At 39.2% G+C, this 20303-nt stretch overlaps 1 protein-coding gene across 1 annotated transcript in view; it reads right to left on the bottom strand.

Annotated features, from left to right (window-relative positions):
- The window catches only part of cntfr (ciliary neurotrophic factor receptor), a 196000-nt gene that overhangs the window by 122984 nt on the left and 52713 nt on the right, over positions 1-20303 (bottom strand). Inside the window, exon 2 of the mRNA XM_039678155.2 lies at positions 7002-7083. Within this exon, the coding sequence (XP_039534089.2) occupies positions 7002-7083 (82 nt within the window). The remainder of the gene's footprint in view (positions 1-7001; positions 7084-20303) is intronic.

Here is a 20303-nt window from a genome sequence, read left to right as displayed (position 1 = left end):
CATGAGAGACGGTTCACACTTTCTAACTTTAACGTCACCGCTCTTGAAGTAAACATTAATGTGCAATTGTGCCACAAAATCCATGCAAATTCTCTAGGGAGGCAATACGCACATATTATCACACCTCTAACACAGCCAAACTTTGAGTTGTTGATAAAATTCACACTTGCACCCCAAAGGGATGCTGCTTTTTTTTTTTTTTTTTTCTATTTAGTGAAGATAGCTAGTAGACAGCTTCAAAATTGTTTGTTTATTACCAAAGAACGCCAGCAGAGAGATATCTGATCCAGTCACAGCTTACCAACTAAAGACAAAGTCGTAATCCCGGTTTTGAAATCACGCATGTCGAAATGCAAATATCTGAAAGCTGTCCATTTGCCATCATAATCCAGCACGTCTGCACATGAGACACATCATTCATCAACATTATTCATTCCACATGTCTATACTTGATCAAGATGCCATCATCAAACAGGGTACTTGTGTATTATGAGGCCCTTTAGGCCACTAGAGACAAACAAGTGATTGATTGAATTCAACAGCCTTTCCACGCTGAGCCAGATTAGAACTGACCAGGACAATGGATGCTCTGAAATATATTTGCTCTCATTCTCACTTAGGGTCTCATGAATAATTAAATTGTTAGAGATGGGCTTGTCTGGACTCAATTTCACTGACTGATGACATAAAACAAGGCTTTGTCTGTCTTTTTCTGATGGAAGGATGGGGACGGGTAGTGTTCTTAGATCTAGCTTAAAAATATCCTTAGACCGACCACACTGTGTACACTTCTACCCTTTATTTCTTTTTCTGTTATGTTGTAAAATGTGTATTTAACGAAGACAGTCTGTTATTAACCGATTACAAGGAATTGGAAATCAAAGGTGTCAGATAAAGAAAAAAAAAATCTATTTCGTTTTATCATTTGCATGCCAAGCCAATTTTGTAAAATTTTCCAAAATAATTCATTTTCAAATTAAAACTATTTCCAGTTACTTCACATTCTAATAAACACACCTTTATATACAATACAATCTTACCACTGTTATCACAAAATGTTTATTGACACCACCTTTGTTGTTGTTCCATAAAAAATAAAACCATGTTCCTGATGTTTGGTGTAACGTAATTCAGGTTAAGTTAATTTGGGTATTAATTCATGATTATTCATGTATATTCATGATTATTCATTGTTTGTGAGTTCTCGCTCCAATTTCTTAACTCAGTTTGATTCCTGTGTGAATTACTCTCTCATGATAAACCCCACCTCCTCCATGTAAACAAAGTGATGAAAGAATTAATGACCAATCAAAATACTTTAAAATAATACATTACAAGCTCATGTACATTTCAAGCAAATATAAATACATACATTTTACGTTATAATACAAATCCATTTGAAAATGAATACATTTTGGTCTGGAATGCATGATGTACAAGAAAATGGCAAAAAGTCAAAAGTTTACTGTGGTTGTCTGCAAGGTTATTATAGTTAACTAAAAAAATAAAAAAAATAAACACTATTAAAACATTTGTTAATCCACTTCATTTCACATGAACCGCACTTGAAGTTACTAACGATCTTCTACGTTCACACCGGACGCAAATAGGGCGTCAGGCGCGAATGATTTCAATGTTAAGTCAATGCAAAGACGCTTTACGCGCGTGAAAAATTCCTGCGGCGCGAATGAGGCGTGGAGCGCGGCGCGGAAGACGCGAATACGCCTCATTCGCGCGTCAAGTTGGCGCGAATTGATCGTTGTGCATTCACGCGTTTGACGCGAATTCGCGTCTGCCGCCCGAGTTGAAAAATCTGAACTTTGGCGTGAATTCGCGCCGCGTTAACCAATCAGGAGCCTAGCTGCTTGCTCACGTGGTGAAGTGTCTGGATGCTTCAATAAATTATTTTGTTAATATGACTAAATGCATGGTGGGATTATGCACAACAAAGCAAATGTTTCATCACTTAAAACATTATTTCTATATACGAGACATGTTCATTTTGTATTATTTATTCCATATCTAGAAATAGCATTATGTTGTAAAGACAATCAACATATGTGCATAAATTCGTGTCTGGACGTGTGAGAGAGAAAAAAATCACAGGACAGGTTAATAACTTTTGAAGGCTGGCTCTATTTATCATCAAAACAAAAATAAATGACAGCTAGATTAGATGGATGAGGGCGAGGGTGATCCTCGCTCAGATGCGGGACAACAGGTCTGGGCGCGTGACAGGCGGAAGTACCGCTGACAGCAGCCGTCATCCAGCGCAGCTCCTGGAGCGAGCAAATGGTGAAACTCGCCAAACGGTTCGGCTCCGAAGGGTCCGGTGGACACAAATATACGGCGACGATGATCCCCACGCCGCTGTTCTGCTCTCCAGAGTAAATACAGAGCGGTAACTCTCTTGATGAATGCTCGGTCGACATAAAAACAATGGCCGCTAACGGATTTTGATTCTGACGCGCGTAAATTTCGCTTCAAACTTTACGCGCGCCAGTTTCGCTCTTGACACGCGAATTAACACTAGTGGTCAAGCGTCAAACTAGACGCGTCAGGCGCGAATTTGACGCACGATTCGCGTCCGGTGTGAACGTAGCATTAAGGCAGTGACTTCTGGTCAGCTGACTTTACCTATTTTGCTTGATCTGAGTGCCTGTCTGTCTTGGTTTAGATTGTATATTTTGGACACACTGTACAACTTCGATCTAACCCATCACAAGTTACTACTGGTGTACCCCAAGGCTTAGTCTTGGGCCCTCTTTTACTTATTTACTGCGCCCTGGACATATTTTTAGGAAGTAGCATATTAATTTCCACTGCTATGTTGACAATCCCCAGGTTTACCCCTGTTTCCATGCACTTTTGCTTTTCCTCCACTTTTTTCTGTGCAGCTGCTTAGCAGAAATTAAAACCTGGTTTGTGTTTTCATATAATTTCATAAACTCAATAGTGGTAAAACTGAATTTCGCCTGGTAGATACACAATCTGATAGCTTCTCTGTGACTATTAACCAGTTCATAGTTTTACCATCCATGCAGGTTAAAAGGATGGGTGTTGTCCTTGATAGCACTATATCCTTTGAAGCTCACATTAATATTATTCATGCTGCATATTTTCATTTATGAAACATAAACCGTCTTTGTCCTTCTTTGTAGATGCCTTAGTTACTCAATCATTTCAATCTGCTTTTAGGTTAGGTATAGTTATTGTTTGGAAATGGGGTTAAATCTGTGTTAGCCTGGAATGTTCATGGACTAACAAAATATGTTGATGCAGAACCACTTCCTCCCGCCACAAAATCAGGGTTTACATCTTTATTCTTGTGATTGACTGGTTATATGGACCTTTGTTAGGAACGTTGTTTGGTCTTCAACTTCAAGACATATTGCTTAAAACAGACCCTGCATAACCACTCTTTGAAGGTTTACAAAACTCTAATGCTATTACTCACATTTACCATGTCATGAGAATATATCCACCTGCTACTGAATTAGGATGCTTTGACAGTTTGTCACAAGTACAGACATATGGGATATTAAATCTATGAATATTAAATTAAATGGAAGAATTCTAATAAAGACTTCCCAAGATGTCAAATCCAGTTTAGTTATAATTAGTCAATAAGAACCCTTTTAATCAAGTCACAAACTCTTTGCATTTGTCATGGTTAATTTTGAAAGACATTCAACAATTATACCTACACTAATGGTGCATTAAATACCAATCTTGTATGACCGTGTGAATAGTAAGTTATTTATCAAATTAACACACAACTCTCTATATTTGTGTATTTTAATGAAACTGGTGTGTGCTGACATTCACTTTAGAATGTGTGTGTGTGTGTGCGTATGTACGCAAAAGGCTTAGATTTGTGATGACTGCGGTCTAGATTAAACATGATCAGTTGACCAATCAGAACAAGTGTGGCAACAGATAAGCAACACTGCTGATGGATGACGTGGTGATGTCATCCCACTATGACATCATCGTATCAGTGCAACAAGCCTGCCAAAGAAACACATGCCAATGACTAGGCATTATAGCGATGTAATCAGCTTTAGTGAGAGACTCCCTTCAACAAAACGTGGGCCGCCACAGGGGTGTGGACGGATGACAATAGCATTAGACATCAAAAAAGATGCCTTATTACTCTCAAACTATGTTCCTAACTGAAGCAATAATCAGCAGTTTTGACTGGCAAAGGGTCAGGATTCCTTTTTTACAAAGTAATCATTTCGCAACTTCGCATTTATTATAAGTCACTTTAAGTACAAACGAAGAACAATCTGATGCTGATATTCCACATCAGGAGTGCTCAAAACTGACCCGGTCTTTCAGCGGTGGTACAGTTATTGTAACTGCATGAATTGTACAAACGTAACCGAGATGTTCCCTATCAGTCAGTCATGTTCAATGTTACGTCAGACGTGATCTGACAAATTGTAAACCCGCAAGATGGTACAGGGTTTTATCCAGAGAAAGTCGATCACTGCTGTTCCGCATGACCCATTCAGTGAGATTATTGGATAACACTGGGAAAGTGTGCCCTTTCCAGGTGGAAAGAGACGCTACATGACCCACATCCTGCCCGTAGGGAGGTATCATGTGGAAATTACACATGGACTGGCCAATAGGGCAGTGCAACATATGGAATGTCGCTGAGGTAGCTCCAGCCAAGTTAGGGGGAAGTCAACACCGGCAAGGACGGCAGAGCAGCCTCTGCCAAAGGAAAGCCATGGGCTCGCCCACAGGGCATACCATGGAAGAATACAAATCTAGGATCACTGTAGGGATCACAACATACAGTATGGCACCTAGCCTAGCACAGGGGTCAACCATTGGGTGAACTTACGAGTGTTAGGCCTGGTGTCGGAAGTTCCATCCCCTCTGACTACCAAGGTTTGTGGAGGAACTCAATAGGGTTCGCCAGCTGGGGAACTCAACTGAGGAGCAAGATAAGCACACACATCTGGTCCATAGGAGGAGAATGGGGCAGCAAGCGAGACACAGAGTGGGTTCCCGACTTGTTCTAGGGGAACTCCTGGCCGTAGAAAAACAGGGTCCGACCACAGGCTGGTTTGGCAGCCGGGGTGATTGCCATGTTGCCACGCACATCTCGGGCCTCGGCCGTGAAGTAAGTGCTGAAGCGGCCTCATATGAAGCAATCCGAGCGTGCTCTTGAGTGAATTCAAGCAGTTCAACACCGAGCAAACAAAAAATTCCTCTCCGAGGGGTGCTGTCAGGCTGACCGAGTCCAGCTCTTTACCGAGAAAAGAGATACTCTGCACGAGGGAGAGTTTTCTCTTTTCCCAGTTGACCTGAAGCCACAGCTGGCTGAGGTGCCTGAAGGGGAGAACTTTGTACTAATATACCAGATCATTGAATGCAAAGTGCAGGAGCAGTCTGTGTTAGGGGAGAATCAAGACATCAAAGTGCACATCCTTCAGGTTGATCGCTGCAAACTAATTTGGGGGACGAGCCAACTAAATCACATAGCTTGCGATGTGACTTTCATCACGTTGAGTCACTGTGGGCAGTTCCTGCATCAACCCCGGCTCAGAACTACCCTCGTACATTATAAGTGCTTTGGCCACGTAGAGTTAAGGGGTGGCCATCGCATGCAGGGCAGAGGCGGCCTGTCCAACAGCACTGTATGCCCCAGCAGCCAGAGCTACTGTAGTCTCACAGGTGCTGGATGGGTTTGCGCATGACCCCACCAGGTGGCAGCACTCGGCGGCACTGCAACTGCACACTCCATCTAGGGAATCCCCACGAACCCTCTGACCACCTCACCATCAAGAGTAGCGAAAGAGGAAAACACTTTTTACACAAATGTTGGCATCGGTGGCGTTCCATATTGGCACCAATATGCTTCGGTACTGCATTTAAGGTTCTTAAAGCACATCCGGCAAGAAAGGCACAGGGGCGGGGCAAGGCGATTTACACGTTGTCCTGCGCCCCCCATACACCAGCTACGAAAGCTAAGAGTGCAGCCCGGGAAAGCATGGCTGTCAACTCGGAATGTGATTCGGCATGATAATCGAATCGTGTGGTAATGTGTATTGGCACAAAGACTCAAAGAGTCTCGCAAAGTGATACTATATCATGTGACCAAAAGTTGAGAAACACTTTTGCTGCAGCGCAAACTGGTGTAGGTAGTACATCCAATTAGCTGTCCCTTCTACGTTTCAAACTCTTGTCACTTTTTCCAAACCCCTTCAATGTATTATACGCATTTCTTTCCGATTAAACCCTTAGTTTTCTCTAGTGTGCAAGGTCCATGAAATATGCGATGATTAGCTGTGCTTGTGTGGCATTGCAAAGCATTTTGGCCTTCTCTGCGGACAGACAAATTACTTGTTCATGGAAACTTGAGTTGCACCTGGTTAGCAAACGGAAATATGCCAGCTTGAATAATAACCGAAAAGAATGACAATAGCTATAGTAGCTTCCAACAAAACAAGGACGCCCTTGGTAGCACATCTACCCAGAGGTCTTACAAAATGACACTGAATTGGAATGCAGAAACGACATAGTTGCTTATTCACCCAAGCATGAGAGAACCCATCACAGTCAGCAAGATAACATGTCTGGTCCAAACTTAGACACATTCATACACACTTCGAGGATTGTTTTGTTCTGGAGCTCTAGTTTTTGACCCAATGACAGGCTAGCCTCTGTGTTTCCGGGCAGCCAGGCCATGCGTTAAACAGCATTCACACACACATACACACACCCCTCCCCACAGTCAGGTGATACTGACCCTCTGCTCACAATGTGACTTCACTGTTCCACTCCAACAGACAGACTGAAGGAGGGACGCAAAGAAAATGACAAGTAAAAAGAAAGTCAAGATAACAGAAAGGACAAACTGATCCATAATCTACAAAAGATGTAGCTGGTTTTGTTAAGAAACAGGTCTTGTTCCTGATCAAACACACACACACACCGGAGACCCACAACAGATGGAGGAAGTATCCAAAATGTGGACTTACCTTGCTGGCTGCGCCTTTGGGCATAAACCACCACCACGGCTGCAAGCACCACACAGCAGAAGGACGTCACAATGTTGGCCATCTGCAGAGACACACACAGAGGTAGATCGTGAGGCTTCTGGCCTGCCCGAGAGAAACTGGGTGCCACCGATGCCAAGACAGCATGAGGAGGACAGTTTCCTCCTTCCCTCCCCTTCTCTCTCACTTGTTTTCTTTCTTCCAATGTCTCTGCCTGCTGATTCCCCGCCCCACTTCTCTCTATCTCCGTCTCTCTCTCTCTTCCCTACTTTATAGCGTCTCATCAGTGGAATCAATGCCCTCTGGCACTGATATTTTCTCTGGCCAACTGGCTGTGGGATAGACAGATAGACTATTTCTCTTTTTTTCCTCTGTTCCTCTGTTTCGTCCTTATTGCTATTTCATAATTCAGAACTCAGGACAGTGCACTTTCTGAATTTGTGTGATTTGTGAACGCACATTTCTAGTCACTCCAAGACCTAACAGGGTAGTCTTGTTTCAAAATCACACCATTGGTTGAGCCACTGTTGTTCTGGCTGCCTTTTTTTAACAAACAGCCTTCAATTAATTTTATTGTCAACAGTGGGGTAAAAAAAACTATTCGATCGCATAACATTTTCCAACTATCTGACAGATATCACTGAAACAGGTCTCCTGATCAATCATAACTTTATCTGTGAAAGCACTATAGACCCTGCGAACAGCAAAACAGTACTCATCTTTAACTTAAATCTGAAAAACTCTAGACCTATCAATCATTTTGACATTGGCTGCTAGTTGCAATAGGTTGAAGTAAGCAAAATAGTGGAAGTTTGCTGAAATCACTTTAATGACGTTCCAGATTCCTTTAATTCCAGATTTCTATTCGATGAAAGACTTTCATATCTTAGAAAATCACTTTTTTATGCATTGCTAAGATCACTTCTGAAACTGTAGAAATATGTGAGATTACTGTGAAAATCTGAGAACAAAATTTGATCTCAATGTAATTTTTGTCTAGGAGAAATAATTGAGATATTAACAGGACCCCTTTTGTGATTTTCTTTCCGATGGGAAGACTTCACAGTGAAATCCAGACCAAAAACAACACATTGTAGGGTCAGGATATCAATTTGTCTCCCTAAGCACACCAGCATTTAAAACATTAAAAAGAGCCCGCACAGTTAAAAAAAGCACAAAGAGAGGCATTCATCAGAGTGAGACAGGGAATATTCATAACCAAGAATAAAAAAATAAAAAATTAAAAAAATGGATGAATACACACATACAGTACAGCCATGGAAGGAATACAAGCAGAAGTGTTTTTTTTTTTTTTTTTTTTTTGTACACTCGCTTGTTTAATTGTCTCCCATGATCCCAACAGTAGTTATTCCTTAAAGTTAAACAGGAAATTATAACACACCCTATTATCAGGATGGTTAACTTGCTAAAGGAAATGTATACACACTTTATTTATATATTTAACATTGTAATCGCAACACGGTCTCGCTAATTGCGGAGAACCTAGCTCACTTGTAGCAAAAGTTCTTGATTGTTTTTGCTGGCAGGAACGTGCTCGTCTTGGCTAGTGTCGAAGTTGTAAGTGGGAGTGATGTGCCTATAATATTTGCTTTTATTGATGGGGGTGTTTAAAATTGTGGATATTTTGCTTTTGTCAGCTACTTATTATGTTCTGATTCATGAGTCTGCATACTTAGCATGTCTTTTATCAACATGCTGTATTTACCCAGCATTCATCACTCACTAAACACAAAGTTCACATACACAAAAGTGTGAAGACAACAGAGCAAACTATTTTCTTTGTTTGATCAATGTCTTAGACTAAAGTCAATATTGTATATCCTCGCTGATTAACGTCTTTGTTTGTCTCTGTGTGTCGTTCATCAATAATTCATCATAAACATTGTATGAGGTCATAATTTACATTTGAATGACAATAAACTCTTTGAAATCAAGAATATGTCCAGATATTACTCAAAAATTGCTGCCCAGCACTACTTATGGAGTAATATCATTACAGAATGCAGTTTATGACCCTTTCATATGCCCAAATTAAAAGTACGACTTTCAGTATTTCTAAAGTGCACTTTTTGGTTTTTCAATTACCACTGCTTAAAAACCAAAGCTTTCCTCTATTCCGTTGAGATTCTCAAGTAAAGCAGAGAAATACTTTAGTCTGTTGACTGACACTTCATATTTATTCCAGCACTCGAGAGAAAAAAAGAAGGACTGACAGGAGTGAAATTAAAATTGTATCTCTCTGTCAGTTCTTCAGAATTCCTTCTTTTTCTGGCGCCCATAAGTTGCATTTACCCCATCAAACTCATGAGCAATACATTTGATATCTGACAGCTCAGGATCCTTCTCTTAATGACATCCCATGGCTCTGCAGATTTTATAATAATGTTGCTCAATGAGACCTATTTTGCTCGCCTTTATCTCCTGTCTTATTTATTTATTCATATCTTATTTATGGCCATTGCTGCTGAATATAGGCATTTCTCTCACTGGTTAATTAAAATATATAATTTATCGTTGGTGCTGAATGATTTTTTTTTTTTTTTTGCACCCATCGCAGGTTCCTTGTGATGTCCTGTAAAATTTGCATTTAAATTGGAAAGCCTGAACTGAATACTTGCTAAGAAGGTATGAAGTATCACAAAATAGAACCAGCCAGGAAAATCCCACCAAACCTTTCGCTGACAGATGAACGGAAATCGCAAAGACTTTTTATTATCTGTTTTCTTCTCTTTTTTTTTTTCACATTCCCTTCAGAAAAATCTCCACTTGCCAAAGCATTCTCCAATATGAATCAATGTGGCCTAAAGGATATGGAGATTAGTCTACATGTTGAATAGCAGTGCCAATGTCAGTGAACTCTTCAGTAGCATATCAATGCTTTCTAGAAGTCGCCCTAGAGTTGCAAAGATGATACATAAAGCAGTAACTCACCATTACATGTAAAAAGTTATGTTTTATTTTTATTTTTTTGTAACCAACATTAAGTTGTATACTGGCAAATCAGTTTCAGAACCAGGCATGTGTAATACATTTTAAAAATGAAACATTTTAAATAAACAGATATACTGTATTTAACCTCACATTAAAAAAAACAAAACAAAAAAAAAACAACATTATGTATATTTTGCATAATGCATGTTTTGCGTTTACTGCTACTGAAACGCAAGAAAGAAAAAGCAAACATTGTTAGATGTGCATCAATTTATATTACACAATGATTCATGAACATTTTAGATTTTACCGTAATGCCATTTTTACTACTTCAAATCAGATACTCCATTAAAGCAACTTGGTTCATAGTCATAATCATAGTCACAAGGCCAGAAGGATTGTGAAACTAGTCTAATGAAACAGCCTTTACGAATCTTAATGACCGAATAAAAAGCTTGCATTTAAATCTTTGAGATATTCATGATGAGGCTGAATTTTATATGTCCGGCAAAACGATCACAAATACATCATGAATATTCAATATATCGCTCAGCCCTAAATGTGTCTGAACATCCAAAGATAAAATCTCAATCAATTTTCCACAAAGGATCAGTCTTCCTACTGACACACACAAACTCTGAGGTCATATCCTGTAATTAAAGTCTTGCATCCAAGACCCCCCCTGACACTAATTCCCTCCATCAATCCAGTCGTATCACAGACCTCTCAGATTAGCACCCATGCAACAGTGCACATGGCACACGGCCATGCACACATATACAGCCAATAGGCCTGACATTTAAACCCGTCACATCACCCCTAATCGCATGCCAAATACAATGTCAATCCTGTCAAAGCCTGTGGAGCTGTGATCTTCGAGCAGCACAGTACTGGTGTTATTTAAAAACAAAAAAAGATCAATAATCATTACTGGATCTGTGCTTTAGCACTACATGGCGCATGGCTGGCACCTGTGTTCACTTAAAATGCAAATGAGGAAATTTGTTTAGGTGATGGTAGGAGAAAATATATATGAATCTCTCAGGACTGCACATATTTGGAAAAACTACTAGTTTATTTAAAAAGTATATGAGAAATCATCATTTTTATTGTATTTCCTATATTATATTCCTATTTTCTTTGCGAAAAGTAAATGATTTCAGCTTGATGCAACTGTCTTTACATGAAAATGAAAAAAAAAGCCTCATTAAAAAAAAAAACAAATTATATACCAACACATTTCTCATAGCTAAAATACTCAATGCTTATTACTATCACTTATCCCCACCAATTTTCTGGCTTTGCATGTTTTCACTGTTATACAGGGTGAAAGAGTACTGAATCTCCTGATCAAAACACATGCGAAGAAGATGCAGAAAAAAGCCATATCAAATGCATATGTAAAATAAAAAGATCAACAACATAAAACAGTATATAAGTCAAAACTGTTTAATGTTACTGAATGAAATATCGACCCAGGATGAGCTACAGGACTGTGAACCTTTGGGGGGTGTTGATGGACTCGATCTACTTTCATCTGTGTTTTCATCATCTTTCTGAATCTGGATGTAGTCTTTGACAAAATCGTGATTTTATCAGCTTTATATATATATATATATATATATATATATATATATATATATATATATATATTAGGGCTGTGAAAAAAATAATTGCAATTAATCGCATCCAAAATAAAATTCTGTGTTTACATAATATATTTGTGTTTGCTGTGTATAATTATTTTGTATATATAAATACATATGCATGCATGTATATGTTTAAGAATTATTTGCGCTTAAATTCTGTACATATATATACAAAATCTATATTATATAAATATAAATATTTTATATATGAATAACACATTTTCTTAAATTTATACATGCATGTGTGTGTATTTATCAACACTATCTCACGACCAATTCGTACGAATTTGACGCATGATTAAAAAGTGGCTAATTCGTACTAATTCGTACGACCTCACTCATACTAATTCGTACGATTTGTCTAAACCCACGTAATGGTTAGGTTTAGGGGCGGGGTAAGGGGTAGGTCATTCGTACGAATTGGAAAATTAGTAAAATATGTACGATTTAGCAAAATCGTATGAATTCGTACGAGTGAGGTCGTATGAATTGTTACGAATTAGCCACTTTTTAATCATTCGTCGAATTCGTACGACTTGGTCGTGAGATCGGGATGGTATTTATATATACAAAATAATTATATAAAGCACACACAAATTGTTAACAAAGACTTTTATTTTGGATGCGATTAATCGCAATTATTTTTTTTAAAAAAAGCACTAATATATATATATATATATATATATATATATATATATATATATACATGAAAAGAACAAAAAAGTTTTTTTGATCGTTTGTTTTCGTTGTTGATCTTGCATATTCAGATATTCATACAACAAAATATTGTGGGTTTTTTTGTGAAAATGTTTTTTTTTTTTTTGTGAAACATTTTTGTGAAAATGGTCAAAAACACTTGGGGTGGATGAAAACTTGGCGGTGGCCGTGGATGAAAAAAAAAAATGCTGGTGGGGAAAGAGTTAATAAGTTATGTCCATACATAGTGTGATCAAAGTCATGTGGTGAAACCGTCACATGAACCTCATAACTCTGTGTGAAGGTCAATTTGACAGGTTATAAAATGTCATGTGGTATGACTACCTAAAAATGTAATGAAATTATAAATGGTATTTGTAAGAAAAAAAAAAATCTCGAAAAATACATTTAAAAACCATTAAAAAGCATGTTTTTCAAATTCATACGAAACCAAGATGAATACAAAGAGCACATTTCTCAAAACTCAGCAGATTTGTTTGAAACTAGATTTTTTCTAGATCTAATTAGGAACCCATTGTGTTCCTCATACCAAGTTAGGCACAGCTGCATTTTTACGCATGCAGCACAGAGTTTATCATGCATATGGCACCTTTAACAATTTTATGATAAAATAGTGCAGATGGACCTATCCAATGAATATTCATCAGTCAGTGTCATTAAAGAAGTGCTTTATGACTATATTATCCAATGTGAATACGCAGGCCATCAACAGAATTGGTTTATAGGCTGTGATACAGATTATTTAGTTTGATTTTACACCATTCTGCTTTGCCATTACTCATCTGCATGACATGTATCAGCCCTTGTGCAATTCCAAGCATAAAGCCCCACTTCAAACAGCATGTTGGTATTTACCCACAATCCCACTCTGCACTAAATATGCAGTTCATATTCTAAATGAGTTATTGAAGTGAGACTCGGCTAACTACAGTATAATCCGAGCTCTATGTGGGAGTTAAAAGCACTCTCTTTACGTTTTTTTCCCCCACAAGGACCTTAAAATGCAGCACCCATGAATAGACCCTTCCTGCTTTGGGCCTGGTCCTTACGCCGGCCACCCTGTGTGCTAACCGCACAGAGCCAATTGGGACATTACAGGGAGACTAAATAAGCAGACACCCTACAACGGAATGCACACAGGATGCTTTACCCTCTGTAAGGTTCTGAGGTTATGGATAAGGATAGTGTTGTTTAATCATTTAACTAACAAGTTAACAAAAGAGCAACTGTTAAAGCTGTCACTCATTACCTCAAAGAGAATTTAAGGAGTTACTTAGGAAATCTGAGAAGCAAGACAGTGTATTTGAGATTTGGACATATATTACTGAAACATGGGCTTTGAAGATCTCACTCTTTAGAGCTGTAGGACCTAAATAACTAGAAAGTACCAAGGTGGCCACTAAGTGCACTGGCTATGAAGATCATTTTGATATCATCAAGTGAAGTCTTGAACTTCTATCCCATTTTTGAGAATGGAAAAGGTCTGCAGATATCCTCCCTTCTAATGTCCGCGGGCTCAAAACGTCGCGGTCTTTAGAAAGCCTTAGCTTAGTAGGTCTCTTGACAGTGACTCAGTGATCTTTGACTTGTGATGCAATTATCCTTTTTCTATTGGTTTACTGGCCTAAAGAGGACATTTGTCATGCAGAGCCCGGGCTAATGGTATAAGGACACTCTGTTTCTGTCTTTCTCCCCTCAGAATCAGAGATGAATGCAACACTTTCAATCTCCAAAGACTTTTGGAAGGTCCATGGATCACAGTTCATTATCAGTCAACCGAATGTCCAATGGAAAAGCAGAATTCATTTTAATGCTCCACCTTTCCATCGCACTTCATTGTTCCGATTGGATAGTATTTATGCTTACCACATCACCCATGGCCACAGGTGAAAAAGGTTAATTTGTCAATGTTGCAAGGTCTATAAGCAAAAATTATAGTGCTTGGGAAGGAAACAGATGTTTGACAGAGTCAGCCATTCAGATAGTTCGGGTTCAAAGGTTCCAGCTGGCAACTGCCATCACAAATGCCCTGTGGTGCTACCAGGGTTTGCCTCTGCCACCACTGCGCAAAAGCAACATCTGTTCCTGAGATAAACTACCAAAACTGCAGCCAACTGCTTACTATGCTCTTCTGACGTGACACACCAAGCAAGAAATGTGGAAAAAGTCACAATGTGAGGATCTCTTGGGCTTCAATGAGAAGAGGAGAAAGAAATAAGAGGAGAAAGAGATGAGAGTATCAAGAGACTGACAGGTGGTTATTTTTTTCTGCCCATTCACAAAGGATTTATTTGCTTCAGAGAGTTCTTCAAACTAAAATACCACAGTGGCTTGGTCCTTGCCGATGTCAACCATGAAACCTCACAACAAGCTCAGTTCGGGGGCAATGTATTTCTTTCTTTCAGAGAATCAGAAAGGCCAGAATCCACCACAGAGTGAACCCTTTTAGTGTTGGTACAATTTATGGAAAAAATACAATTGTACAACACAGACTAGGGTGGTTGAAGATCCAACCCTGCATGGTTCCATTACCATTGCATCCATTATCGACAAATGTAACCCAAAGTTACATCAGAGGCACAGCCCCTAATACGTGTACTAAAGTAGCTTCAAATAAAGTGCCTGCTAAATCAGTTGTTCTTGTTTGGTTTTGTGTCAGGGCCCAAATTTTACATTGATGTCAAGTGGTGACCCAACATCTGGGTCAGCACAAACAATGTTTATTGCAAGTAAACCCATAATTGTAGTCAGGGTTTTATTTTCTTCGACTTTTTGTAGGTTTGCTCAAGGTTTTTGAAGATGAGGGTCTTTCACATAACCTCTCCATAGCCCCTTTTCCACCAAAGCATTTTGAGAGCCGGTTCGGAGCCGGTGCCTGCGCGTGAACCAGTTCTTTGTGTTTCGACAGCCAAAGAACCGGTTCGCGGCCGGGAAAACTGGTTCCAAAGTGGCACCAACTCTTTGCTGGACTAGAACCGTTTTTTAGAACCACGTCATGCTTACGTTGGGGGCTGGGGCGGGTTTAGATGTGTTCTAAACATATTTTCTGACCATCGCAAAGCCAGGAGAAACTGTAGAAACACGCAAGCGAAAGAAAACAGTCACAATATAGAGCAAATAAATGGAAAGAAAAAAGACACAAGACAGGGGTACATAACTTATCAGAAAAGATTACATATCAAACGAAAAGTGACTTGCATATTTCAATTGTTTTTAAAGTTTTCTTGGTACACGAGTTAGAGATAATCCCAAAGCAATGTACTTGCAAGCGTTTCTAGCGACGTGCACAGTGACATAACGACGTCGTTCCCTGGGCGCTCTAGTCAGTGGAAAAACAAACAGGTTCTGAACGGATTCGCAAGTTGAACCAACTCCGAACCAATTTTGAACCAGCGCCAGTTCCAAACCAGTTCTTTTTTTGGTGGAAAAGGGATACATGTTGACTTTCATGTTGAAAGTTTCCCTCAATTTCCTAAATTTGGTCAAAATATTGTAGAGTTTGATTGGAAACATTACCTTTCATGCCACCCTATCCACTCTTCATCCTATTCCTGGTCTGCAACACATCAGTTGAAAACCACTGTGGCACGAAACAAATTAGTAATGGCTGTTACTAGAATGTTAGGTGACCGTGTAGACAAACTGGTGTAATCTGTACTAGTATATCAGACTCTTTTTTTTAATGAACTCTCTGTTTGCACACCTTAATGTGCACACCCCTGAGGCTGGTGTCCTACAGCTAGGTGAAACCATTGGAAATTTACCCAGGGGCCCTGTGTGAGCTGCAAGGCAGGACCCTGGTGAGGAGCTCGTCACCAGTCTGACAGAGTGATTAGGATTCTATTCCCAGCTTCCTTCTCCTCTCAGTGCTCATTAGTAATACAATCAATTAAAGCCAGCCCATGCTCACATCATCTTTCCTTGCCAGATTCCTAAATTACACAAGGAGAGAATATTCCATTAAGGTGGTTGGTCACTTACCTTCACTCTGAAAAGTTGTTTCGCCGTATAAGTTGGAAGAAAGTACAATTTGTTTTCAAATGAAAAGCTAACAGTGGTCAAATTATGCCTCAGAAAAAGGACATGAGCAAAAAGATGTGGATTTGCAATCTTGTGGCCTTTGTTTTTGACAATTTACGGTTCAAAAGAGTGACTACCAGTGCTTCTGTTACACATTTGATTCACCAACAGTGCACTCTTTTGTGAAGACAGCACTGGTGCTGACTTCAAGGTGATACCTAACAGACCATGCAACATTACATCATTCCAGTGTGGAGTCAAATTAGGGCCAAAAGAGTCGAGGTCACCATTTGGAAGAGAGGCAAAGCTTGCGGAAGTGAAATAAATACAAATTGTTTTCCAAGCCATTGTGTATGGTCTTCTTGAACAGCAACTGAACAATGTCTTCTTCTATATCTGCCATTTTGAGTTTCATTTCAGATTTCATTTCACACAGTCCAGGGATCACAAACAACACCTCCCCAATTCAACACAATTACACTACCAACCTGGAAATCGGCATGTGTGCACTTTTCGCTCTGACAGAGTCCATCGATTTGTGCTGACAGAGACAGACAACTCTCTTGCATCACTGAGTGCAACTGCTGTGGGTCTTTTCACCTTGATGGGCAACTCCTGACTCAACACACAAAGATATTCATCAGCAACCTCTTTGCTGTGTTGGGCATTACAGTAGAGTGAACTACTACGTCTGCCTTCAATGAAATTGTTGCTGTAACGACCAGTGGTTCAGAAACATGATATAAATGTATTGAGCAGTCTTGCTTCCGGAAGAGAGGAGGCTACAGTGCAGACAAATTCTGAATGCAAAGAACACTCCAGCACAAAGAAACCTTAAAGGGTTAGTTTACCCAAAAATGAAAATTAAGTCATTAATTACTCACCCCCATGCTGTTCCAACCCCGTAAGACCTTCGTTCATCTTCGGAACACAAATAAAGATATTTTTGATTGAATCTGAGAGCTGGATCAGTCCTACATAGACTGCCTAAGGGACTGGCTCTTGACGGCCCATAAAGTCATTAAAGAAAAGGTTTAAATATTCCATGTGCCTACAGCGGCTCAATTATAAGTTTATCAAGCGACAAGACTACTTTTTGTGCGAAAAAAACATAAATAACAACTTTATTCCACTATTCCATTACTTCCTTATGTGCGCATGCGCGAGAACTGAGACGAGGACGTTCTCATTCGTCTACTTCTTGTTACCGGCTGCTCACCGCTCAGGAGTTTTACCGCCACCTACCGTATAAAATGATGATCCATATATAAGGCACTCCGGATTATAAGGAACACTGTCGTTTTTTGAGAAGATTAAAGGCTTTTAAGTGCACCATATAGTGCGGAAAATACGCAAATTGAAAAGCGTATGTACAGCGCGCATCTTCCTCTGCTTGTAAACAGAAAGTTTTGCGCTTCCAGCTATATCAGCGCATCATCTTATACGGTAGGGGGCGGTAAAACTCCTAAGCGGTGAGTAGCCGGTAACAAGAAGTAGACGAATGAGAACGTCCTCGTCTCAGTTCTCGCGCATGCGCCCATAAGGAAGTAATGGAATAGTGGAATAAAGTCGTTATTTATGTTTTTTTCGCACAAAAAGTAGTCTCGTCGCTTGATAAACTTATAATTGTGCCACTGTAGGCACATGGAATATTTAAACCTTTTCTTTAATGACTTTATGGGCCGTCAAGAGCCAGTCACTTAGGCAGTCTATGGAGGACTGATCTAGCTCTCAGATTCAATCAAAAATATCTTTATTTGTGTTCCGAAGATGAACGAAGGTCTTACGGGGTTAGTACAGCATGGGGGTAAGTAATTAATGACTTAATTTTCATTTTTGGGTGAACTAACCCTTTAAAAGTCAGTCACTGGCACATATTAAAAGTTGATTCCATAGACACTTACAGTTCTTCCTCTGAGGAAAAAGAGACCCGGATCATGTCTCAAAGTCCTCCTGTCCCTTTGACTCAGTCATACTGCATAATAACTTTCCTCTTTTGAGTACAAGGCCTCCCCAAGTGACAGGCATTTGACTTGATATGCCCACTCCAGCTGAGCTCCGGCTCACCAGAGTGCAATTGACAATTTCATTTCACACATATTGAAGAAGGCCTCTCTAAAAAACTTTGAATTAGGTTATTGATCCGCTGACTCTTTTAGTCATTGCTCTCAAAGTCAAGCCAGTTGCGTAGTCGCCCATTTATTAACAACCATTTCATCTAACATGACGTGACTCTGGCTATTTTGGGGAATCCAAATTTGAAATGACTGCACTCCACACTAAAAAAAGTGATATTTTTGCCTCAAAGCTCTGTTGACTTTAGGGAGTTTAAGGCCACTCCTGTGATCACGTTCTGCCACGCATATTATGTTTGAACTCAGACAAGACGCCCGTCATGTTTGCATTCAGCCCAGAGGGATGCAACTCAGCAAAATCTATAATTGCTAATAGCATGCTAATAGGGAGGGGATAATGGAGTTTATTTCTGGGGCCACTTTTGTGTACCTATTGACTATGTTTGGCAGGGATAGCCATGCTAGCTAATCCTTACACCACCTCTCCTTGGCTGCCTTCAGCCAGTAGGATAATAAATAATGAGCTTCAGTGAATTATTGATCTCTCACTCTCTTATGTTACTCAGAAAGGTCTTTTTCAGAATAGGAAAATTAGAGAGAGTGAAAGCTCCTAGCATTCCAAACAGAGAGGATATTAGCATTTTGATGGTTTGAGGTGGGGATTAGTCCTTCTCTAAGAGAAATCCAAAAGGCATTGATTAGGTATCGCTTTAGGTACAGCAAAATACTGATGCTTAAGGTACAACGGAATTTCTCCGAATAATGCCTTTTAAAACGCAATTACCAACCATGCGGAAATGACATTGATTACGAGGTATGTAAATATTATAATAACCGAACAGCTCTGTTATATTTGTTTACCCTGATTGTCTAACATTTCAGCCATTACTGTCAGAAAGCCAAGAATATCCGAATAACCCTTTTCCTCGTTCTTCCTGTTTGGTCGGTAATAAACACTGCACACAAGTAGAGCCGCTGCTGTCATGTTGAGCAAAATCAGCTCACAGTGCATTAGCTGCTCTATCGGAGAGAGTATCGATCCCTCTGAACATGGTTTATAGCTACAGAAGGCGGAAGAGGGGGGAGGAAGATGGAATGCATGCATTTTTCACATCCTGGCTTAAAGCTGGTGACTCTTGACTGTATTGCATAACTATAAACATTTATTTATAAAGAGAATTGCAATTTATGTGAGTGCAGAGCTACAGAGCGAACTCAGTGTTTTATTTGATGCTGTTTATCCGTTGTCGCCTTTATGATATCCACACTGTAAATCATGTTTTGTCAGCCAACTTTATATTACCAAAGAATGAATGAATGCATTTATTCAAGTAAAAAACATTACATTTATTTACTGAAAGTTATAACAATGGTCAGATCAGGTACAGTGTAAAAAAAAATGATGGTTTAACTTAAAAAAGTAAGTAACCTGGTTGCCTTAAAATTGTAAGTTCATTGAACTGGAAAAAGTGAGTTAATACAATGAAGGAGATTAATTTAGCCATCAGAAACTCAAAATTATATGTTATCTGAACTAAATAAATTATTTAAGTTGATTTGACAAAAGAAAAAATGTTGTGATTGCTACACTGTAATTTTTTTTGTTGGTTTAACTTAAAAAAGTAAGTAACCTGGTTGCCTTAAAATTTTAAGTTCATTGAACTGGAAAAAGTGAGTAAATACAATGAAGGAGATTAATTTAACCATCAGAAACTCAAAATTATGTTATCTGAACTAAATAAATTATTTAAGTTGATTTGACAAAACAAAAAAATGTTGTGATTACTACACTGTAATTTTTTTTTTGTTGGTTTAACTTAAAAAAGTAAGTAACCTGGTTGCCTTATAATTTTAAGTTGATTGAACTGGAA

This window comes from Pimephales promelas, chromosome 23 (genome assembly GCF_988280905.1).
Source record: "Pimephales promelas chromosome 23, fPimPro1.hap1.1, whole genome shotgun sequence".
NCBI lineage: Eukaryota > Metazoa > Chordata > Actinopteri > Cypriniformes > Leuciscidae > Pimephales > Pimephales promelas.
The sequence above is the reverse complement of the archived record's forward strand: the minus strand, read 5'-3'. Positions and strand labels throughout refer to the sequence as shown.